At 35.6% G+C, this 9,818-nt stretch overlaps 1 protein-coding gene across 1 annotated transcript in view; it reads right to left on the bottom strand.

The window, feature by feature from the left end:
* Positions 1-3,103: 3,103 nt before the first annotated feature.
* Positions 3,104-9,818, bottom strand: part of LOC113234077 (collagen alpha-1(XVIII) chain-like) — a 139,285-nt gene continuing 132,570 nt past the window's right edge. Inside the window, exons 20-23 of the mRNA XM_026469319.1 lie at positions 7,411-7,590; positions 6,707-6,850; positions 5,803-5,883; positions 3,104-3,268 (exon numbers count right to left, since the gene is read on the bottom strand). Coding sequence (XP_026325104.1) covers positions 3,196-3,268; positions 5,803-5,883; positions 6,707-6,850; positions 7,411-7,590 — 478 coding nt within the window. The 3' untranslated portion in view covers positions 3,104-3,195. The remainder of the gene's footprint in view (positions 3,269-5,802; positions 5,884-6,706; positions 6,851-7,410; positions 7,591-9,818) is intronic.

Genomic DNA, 9,818 nt, shown 5'->3' with positions numbered 1-9,818 from the left:
CTCCACTATACAGTGTGGTCTAGTCCATGTAACCAGAATAAAAAAAAGACTGTTGATTTCGTATATTTTTAATAAGAGCCCTCTGTCAGACGACATGAATTATTTATAAACATTCTACTGAGGAGCAGTGTGACAAACGTACATTATCTTTGTTGCCAATTAATAGTTTTTCGGAATCTTTGTTATAATAATGTACATAAGCAATAATTGAATTGAAATAAGTCCGTACTTGTATAAAAAATGTTTTAGTAGCAGTAGCTCCTTGTGAAAAGAGTTCGTCCAGGGAAGTCGTGCCACCTTATCCATTTCTGCCGCCAAACTTTAATGTTAGCGTTACTGCGTTCTCGTTTTTGAAGGGTACCTAAGGGTGCTGGTGAAATTACAGGCACATGGGACTTGTCAACATATGTCTCAGGGTGACGGGCACAGTGGCCTGCAACTGTTATGGATAGGCGTGTAGCTTACCATCAGGCGCACGCAATATTTATTATTAATTATCATTGAGATCAAGGCATTTACAGTCACATTCATTTTGTTTATTTTCTATAAAAAAATATTCCAAAAATCAACTATATTAACTTAAATTTGCTTCTTTCCGGCTTAAAGCAACATATTATTTAAAAAATAGGAATATCGTTAGAGTAGTTTTTTTCTCAATCAGCTTGACGTTACGCCTTGGCGACAGAAATATATAAGGTGGCAGTACTTTCCTTGACATACTCTTTCACAAGCTCTACTGATACTAAATATTTTTTTATAATAATAATACTCCTTAACAATATACTACGCAACTTCCAAGTCAGTTTATAGCCATCAATCTGCACCAAGTAAGTGCAAAAGGCAATTCGTAGAAAACCGACGATAGACGAAACACGAATATTGCCTAGATATATTGACATAATTATACTGTACAGTAAATATATTCATTATAAAATTCCAATCCTACCTCTCTAGCTAATCCACATGACAAGCAAGACGATTATAACAAATTCCCGTTATTAGGAACATAAGCCTTAATTTAACATGGTATATAATATTGTAAATGGAAGCTCCAGAAGTCTAAACTCAAGATCTACTAGAGGACGATGGAACGCAGCATTCTGGGCTTTAAAGGCATTGACCGAGTATGCAATAGAAGAATTACTGGCCTGATGTGGGGAGCCAAACAACCAGGCTCAAATGGGATTGGGAGGGCCACGTTAACCGGATGCAACCCGAGAAGTGAGCAAACGTCGTCACGTCTTGGGTGCCCGTGAATGGAAGGCGGCAACGGGAATGGTCGAGTAGGCGTTGGCGGGACGATCTTGATGGCTTGGGTACTACTCGTAATGATAGCAAATCGCCAAGGGCAGGGAATAGTGGAGGATTTGGATACAATTGGTTAATTAAAAAAATGTAACTACAAGTCAAACAAATAATACAGACTGAGTATATAATTCCAGATGCATCAGATGTAAATGTAAAAGTAAACTTTCGTAAGTAAGTAGTACAGTAGTATAGTGTAATGTTTACTGTAAGCTGGGACCTAGCTTAGGATGCGTAGCGAGAGGTACTTTATAAATATAAACTGGGATAATCTTCAAAATTTGATATTTATTGTACTTTTTTACATGTTCACTTCTTGAGGTTACTTTTAGATCTCTCAAGATGTTCTTTTCTTCTGATCTATTTTTTCAAACACATTCTATATACAAAACTATATTCACTCAGCTAGTAGTTCTACTCATAGAGTAGAGCCTAGACTACAGTACCAAGGGAGGGTTAAATGAAGAATGCACATACAAAAACGGTCTTTATTATTCAAAAACAATCTGTACTTATTAAGTACAATAAATTTCCACTAGCGTCTCCTTTTAACAATGAAAAACTTGCCGAGTTTTATTAATTAATATGTATAAGTGTACACCAGCTAAAATTATTCGTTTACTCAAGAAACTTATTAAAATAAATACAGACTTAATAATTATTGTGTATTGAAATTAATATTCATATCAATAATGGGTATATATTATAATAATAATAATAAATAACAAAATTATTATCACAGTTATAATAATTATATTCATTTATAATTTTAATATTCATGAAGATATTTAAAATATTTATTACGATAATTAAGAGTAAATTATCAATCCCAATATATAAACAATATAAATCATCGAAAATAAAAAGAAAAAGTTTATTACATGAAACATTCATACTTATTACAGTAAATAAAAAACATACCTAGGTAATAATATTAAACATTTGTCTACCAAAAATGGCAGTTTTTCAGGAATTGTAAATACAGTAAAACTATTCAGGAATTATTTATAATATCATATTGTATATTTACATCGATAATTTTGGCTATCTACAAAACAAGAAGTTTAGCTCTATAGACAGAATATAACCTAATATTTACAGCAACTACAGATTGAAAATGGCTGACACAGATAAATAGATCTTTCCAGTATCATCTAACCGATACAACACATACATATAAGATACAACTGTGAAAATTATTAATTAATCATTTGGATACATATTAAATTACTGTAACACATCAATCCCTCCTACGTAAAGTATCGTAAGCCCAAATTCATAACTTTACAGAAGAACGTTTTAATGTATCGAAAGGACTAAAATGTACATAATACCTGCGATTCTCGAGGTTTAGCAATTAAATTTTAAACAGTCATAATTTTCATACTTTGTATTTGACCTAATGAGTAAAAAGTAATTTTTGAAAAAAATTACCTATTTTTGTGTATCTCGATACATCCAATAAACACTACGCCATGTTATTTTTTTGATCTGTTCTATTTTTATTTTGTTTTTTGTTTCTTTCTTTTTTTTTCACAAAATTTGAAGAGCATAATATTAGTAACTAAATATGGCTGTTTACAAAAATACAGAAAATGACAAAATAATAAAGCTGGTAGTATTCATTGAAAGCATCGATTTAACAATGGATTACATAAGAGGAGTCGATTTTTCTAATGTACCGAGTAATTTGCTTCAGAATCAAGTACATAACTGGAAAGTTATATACGTTAAATAAAAGCACTGCTTTATATACTCCATTGATATATTGTCGATATGCTCCACGTAATAGTTGCTTCTAAACCTCAATACGTCTACGATCAGTATCTTTATATTTATTTACAGTCTTCACATTTCCTCTTACTTGGAAAAATATCTAGAATATAACATCTATAATACACCTCTAGTTTCGTTCATTTGTCCATCGAAGTCTTTTGGGGAATAGAGTTTTTCTCCGGGATATCTGTTGAATAACACAATGTTATATGGAATAATTAGTTCCTATTTTAAATAAATGAAGCTTATTCTACCATAGTTGATTTTTTTTATAAAATATAAGTGCGCATTTGACCTCCATCTCACCTGATGGAAAGTGACGATGAGGTCGACGATGGAGCATGCGCACCTAAATAATGCCTATTCACTGTCGCCTTGAAAAGGCCCAAGCTATAAAGTTCAGGAAACAAGTCTGCAGGCAGGGAATTCCACTCCATAGCCGTTCGCCATATGAATGTGGAAGCATAACGCTTCGTGCGAATCTTTGGAATATCTACAACATAGGGGTGGAACCCAAGCCTACGCCTAGTCCCCCGGTGTTGAAAAGGGGAAGGCGAAATTAAATCGCACACTTTCCGTGACATATCGCATAAAATACCGATAAGCAGGCAACTTTACGGCGGTGTTCAAGGCTCTGAAGCTTCGCCTCCACTAATTCCGAGTCACGTATAAGCCTCTTGCCACAGTCGCCAATTGAATCCAAAGTGGCCAGTTGGTATGTAGCAGAGTCATCCCAAAGGTGGCAGCAGTACTCCAAGCACGAGTTGTCACCAAGCAATGGCCGGAAGTAGCCAGTGGGGCCTCCACAACCACAGAGTAGCAGTCTGGATCAGTTGTTATCAGAAGGTTCAAGCAATTAGCCGTATGAGACTCAACATCTGGGATCCTGGTGGCACCACTGACAAGCTGGGAAAGGCTTAGCGTTAACGCAAGTTTTCGCGTCTCTCTCCCAGCGTGATCGGTCACCTGGTATGGGAACGACCATTCTTGATGGTGAGCATTAAAGTCCCCCAGAATGACTAGTTGCGAATTTGCTGAATTTCATCAGACGTCACACTCAGATATTGGAACAGTTTGGTTCTCTCCTGATCTCCACTGTGCGATCGGTAAACACAGCAGTACACTATTTGTGTAACTCCTACGTCGACCAGAAGCCACAAAACAGAAAAAGTCGGAACCTCAAAGCTCTTGAGACGCTTGACACAGATGTCATCGCGACCGTACACACAGACTCCGGCACGGGGTATGAACCTGTGCTCTAGAGTATACCCGGGGTAGCTGAAGTACTCTGCGTTAGTCGGACATCTAATCTAAGCTTACACTGCCACACGAGGTTACAATCGGTTTGGAGACCGTGGGGACGCGCGACCTCCTAATGGCAACTCCCGAACACGACTCAGAATACGGTGAAAACCATTTGGCGACTCGACTGCGTCGGGAGAAAAGAAAAAAGAAAATTAAAAAAAAACTTTTATATTCATGCAAATTATTAATTGATCCAATTTCTTTAGATATATTCAATTTTATGACACAAAATAGTCTGTTATGATTGTATACGTAACTTATCACAATTACGTGATCCTGCAATGTTCTTTTAAACACTTCTTTATAAATATAATAAGTTCCATTAACGCTAATAAATATAAAAGAAAGCTTAGGTCTGCTGCTTATGCCATGCGGAAAGTCAGAAGTTACTGACATCGAGACATCCAGAACCTTTCACGTCAGTTACTGTCACAGTATTATGTCATATGGCCTTTTACTGTGAGTCGCAGCTTAAAATATTAAAACAATTTTTATTGTGCAGAAGCGAGCAGTTAAAACGATATATAAATTTTGTAGGTGAGAGGTAAAGAATCTTAAGTCCAAATAGTAATTTTTACTACAAAGCGTTTTAAAGAGAAAGAGGAACTTAAAATTAGTCTTGAGGCCCAGTAAATATGTTACAAAACGAAAGACGATAGGACTTAATGTCTTTTACCACTGCGTGATATTTAGCATCCTAAAGCAATGTTTGTAAAAAATCAAAATTTCAAAATATTACTTTTATGTCTCACCCATAGAATTAAGTTCATAATTATACCTCACTTAGGGAGATTTTTAAAGTAATTCGTGTATATATATTGGTGTATATATGGTCATTGCATCACAATTTCTTTCCTTTTCTTTTAAATTTTGTGACGAAATACGTACTACCTATCGCACTGCTAGAATCTAAATAAAATGAGTTGGTGTTTGTCGGACGATGTGGTCTTTTTCCGTTGACCTCGATGGCTCAACGGTTTGCACTGAGCGCCCAGCTGTACGAGGATGTCTTGGTTCGATTCCGGGTAAGATCAATTTAGTTGCTATGGTACTCATACTGCCATCATTATTATAACTACCACATTTGCGTATTGGTAACTTCCGAGAAATTGGCAACTAAGGTTCTTTTTTTTAATGTCAATTACGTTGATTTTACTTAACAATAAAACTGAAACTAAATAAGATATGAAAAAACGGCTTATTGGGGGTTGTAGATCTCGGTTCACTGATTACAGATATGTTAATAATTAAATTTCGGTAAAAACGTCGATTACTATAAAGAGGGCTGCAGAGTACAGGAGATCTCTGTTTGAGACCAGGTTATTGGCACACCAATAACCTGGTCTCAAACAGAGATCTCCTCGAAGCGTCACAACGCTGAGGCACATTATTAGTTTACGCTAAATTAGTACTTACTTTGATCGTTTTTTTCTCCTCACTGTATCAACTGGCGTTGCTTCAATACACAATGTTATTAATCTAGTGGCACACGAATATCTGGAAACAAAAAAAATATTATCAAATCAAATATTAGAGAGGTTACACACGGTGAGTTTTAAGCAGCTATGCAAACGCTATGCAGTCGCTAATCATCTACCTTTACACACGCTCGCGATTTTAAGCAACGATACAAACGCGATGCAAGCGCGCGAATCAATCGACACAAACGTGCGATTGCATCGCAACACTTGGGATTTATAGGCGAGTGCATTGATGCAATTGCGCGTTTGTATAGATGCAGTCGCGCGTTTGCATCGATGCAATCGCCTAAAAGTAGTCGTATGTAACCACTCTAAGAGGTGTATAAGAAGCAATATCCTGAACTTCTGCCCATCTGATTTTCCCATTAATACTATAAATGTGGTCAATGTATTCCTTATGTGTGATCGATAGAGTTAAAATTTTCAGTTTGCTCGCCAAACTTTCGTTGCCCAGTTTTTTTCTTGTTAGTACGAGTTTGTTTCATCAAAGTGCCATGTCGACCTATCGTATAAGATATATACAAATAAATAAAATATGTTCATATTAAGTTCTTAGGTTTTCACGATTGTTACAATTTGGAAACGAATCATATTTGTTTTTTCAAACAGACCAACGTTTCAATCGCTCATTACAGGTCCCATGGTCACGGCAGACTGAGTCAAAAAACAAGTATACGCGATTTAGACCAGAAAAAATAATTTCATTTTTAACAAAAATATGTCTTTACGTCCTGATAATAATGATGCTTTATTTGCTACTGTATATAATATATACAGTAGTAAATAAAATAATAAATAAAGTAAATATTATTTATGAATGAATAAAGCAGGATACTCACGTTTCTTGATCCAACAGCTTGTTAGAAAGCAGTGATGACGCCAAACCCATTTTATCAGGGCTGCTTGTATGCCAGGCGTCGCAAAACGCGTCCATAGCTGGTTCGCCATTGGGTGTCGCGCCATGCCAAACAGCTTTTATTGGCCTACGATCGATGCGTTTCGGGTTAAATGTGTAAAGGTTAATAAATCACTTGTTCCCGAAATTGGGACAGGCATTGACGGGGTTTTAGCGATATTACTATGGCTGGATAAAGGTAAGCATGTTCAGTTTCGTAGTATTGTACATTTCACGGAAACCTTTACGTTAAATATATGAGTGCTATTGGAAATTGACATTATTTTCGTCTGTATAGTAAATTTCCTTAAACGACACTTTTATCAAAAATATCACAAAACAACACAAAACAAAAAATCGAAGAAAAGCGATATTTGGTCCGTTTAACAAGATAAAAATGGCATCGAATAAAAAGATTTTGGATAGAATTTATAATCAAATGACCTGGCTTAATCGACAAGAACAATACTTTGAAATAGAAGAAAAAAAAGGTGAAAAGTAAGTTTTACTTCTAAGTATTTACGTTTTTTACGCAATCAAATATAGTTTCGATTTGTCCATTATAAAAAAAAAAACAAGATATATTGGCATGCGTAATATTTTGCAAGCGTTTAAAGTCACTTTACTATTAGTATAAATATTACATACCATAGCGGGTCGGTTAAGACATTCTTTCCACTAAAACTGTAGATCCTTGGTGCATGCGCAAACAATGCACCTGATCCATCGAACATTTCTCCCCATGAGTTGAAGAGAACGTCACCTCGCACGTTCACTATTGGCACCTCACGGTCTATGAAATTTACTATAGAATCGATGGTTTGGACTCTATGGAAGTAAAATACATTGTATTATTAACGTCAGTTGGAGTTAATTAGGATTAAAAAGTACCTACTAGTAACAAAAGATTTTCAATTCACATGCTCGCATAGAAACTCACACGTCGTCGGGGATAGTGAAAATCCGCGTATGTAGTATTGGTAAATGGCGCGTATCTGCACCAAACCAAATTTTACAGGACAGGGATTTTATGTTATTACTTTGTTATTTCAATGGATACGACTTTCATTTTTGCACAGTAAGCATTTATTTAAGTTGTCTACGGACTGTTAACAAAAGATTCCCGTAAATCACGCTAGTTTGGTTGCCACGACATTTGCGCGCATGTTTGGCCACTAAATTGCCGAAATGGAAACTCATAATCAAATGCTAGTTACGCGTAACTGCACTGTCCCCGACGATATGTTGCTTTTTAACAGGGTTCGAAGTGATAATTCGATGCCTTACTTTGTCAAACTCGTATCTTATAAAGAGTGATTATTCAGGAGATGGCAAAACTTTCTATTTTAAATTATTATCAAGGGTGGTAATTTGGATGCATTACTTTAAGAATAGGTAAAAGCTAGTGTGTAAATATGAAGGAAATGTGATGTGAAATCAAAGTGCAAAATTTGTGTATACAATACATTTTCTGCATTTCAGTAACTTTGTGCTTTATACGATAGATAGATCGTTTGAGAAAGTGAGGCGACGATTTGGAATGATAATTATCACGATAAGTATCTTGGTGCACATAGGTATTGTGGTTTGTAGCAAATGTCCGTCTCAAAAAAAGTCAAAGTCCCAAACCCAAAGATAACAAGTTAGTAGCTGTAGAGCATCCAGGCTAGTACTGCCTTACTTATTTCTGCCGCCAAGCAGTAATACCAGCATCACTGCGTTCCGGTTTTGAAGGGTTAAAAGGGTACTGGTGAAATTACAGGCACATTATCTTTGCGATTTAAAGCTCGTGAGTGGCACTGCAACTGTTATGGACAGGCGTGTATGTCGCGAACGAACGAGAACGAGTCGTATGCCCGATGGCAAGTACCATCAAGCACACGACTCGTTTCGAAAAAAATCGCAAGCCGTTTTCCTAAACACGTTTCTTCGTTTATTAAATTTTCTCCCTGTTTGTCATTTTCAGTAAAAAAAGTAAAGGGATAAAACTGTGAATCAGTATGGATAATTATTGGATATATATCGTAGAGTTATCAGGATTATATTTATCATAGTAATTATCAAAAAAAACTAAATTTCTTGTTAATTTCGAAACCTGCTTTTTTGACTCCGTTAATGTTATTAACAATTGGAATATAACATTAGAATTGATATAAAAAACTGTACGGATACAAAACTTTCACTAAGAATCACGCATAACGAAACAATGCTCTAAATTTATGCCTACAATAAGATAATTTAAAAAACTCTAGAAAATCGCATTAAGGATTGTTACTTGATAATAAAATCTTGAATTCCTTTGCCTTTATGTTCAGCATACGTACAAAGATTAAGAAAAATAAAGAAAACTACAACGGCCTGGTTACAACGAATTAATCTTTAGTATTTTTAATTGACATGTACACACGCGAGCACATCAAGCTACACATTGACGTATCTTGTTTCGTTGCCCTGGAGGCGATTTTCGAATAAAAATGTGTAGTCTGGTGCGCCGTTGTCCGTAGATAAATTGTTTTATTTTCGAGCGGACTAAATTAGTTTTCACTTTTCTCATAAATATTTACTCTGTAGCAAACTGATTTTTCCGAAGCGCTTTCATCCATTTGGTTCTCCAACAACTAAATCGTACCAACGAATGGATAGTTGTCAGACAAATTGGGTTCGAAACTTGAAAACATCTTTTAAAATACCTTAACCCGGTAAATATAAGCCGGACCCACTGAATATACTTCAAAAGTTAAATTTTAAGAGTCGATATATTTTCTCCCTTACTAATACGGTTCATTTTGCTTGAGTTGAGGGGCAGGGCCACTGGCCTTTTAAAAAATGCCATTTGAAAAATGTATAGCGTACAGTATACCTACGTGTTCTATTTAGTTAAATTGATTTTAAAAAATCATTGGTATTGGTCATTGACTTACAATTATATGGACGTCGGGTCCGCGCTAAAAAGTGTCCGCACTTGTAAGGCGCTAAAATCGTATACAGAGCGCCACACTCCGCTTTAGTCTTCATTTGTTCTACTGACAGCGCGATACTGCGATGACATTACAATT

This window comes from Hyposmocoma kahamanoa, unplaced genomic scaffold (assembly GCF_003589595.1).
Source record: "Hyposmocoma kahamanoa isolate Upper Pololo Valley unplaced genomic scaffold, ASM358959v1 81, whole genome shotgun sequence".
In the NCBI taxonomy this organism is placed as follows: Eukaryota; Metazoa; Arthropoda; class Insecta; order Lepidoptera; family Cosmopterigidae; genus Hyposmocoma; species Hyposmocoma kahamanoa.
Note: the sequence above shows the minus strand (reverse complement) of the source record. Positions and strands in the feature narration are given on the sequence as shown.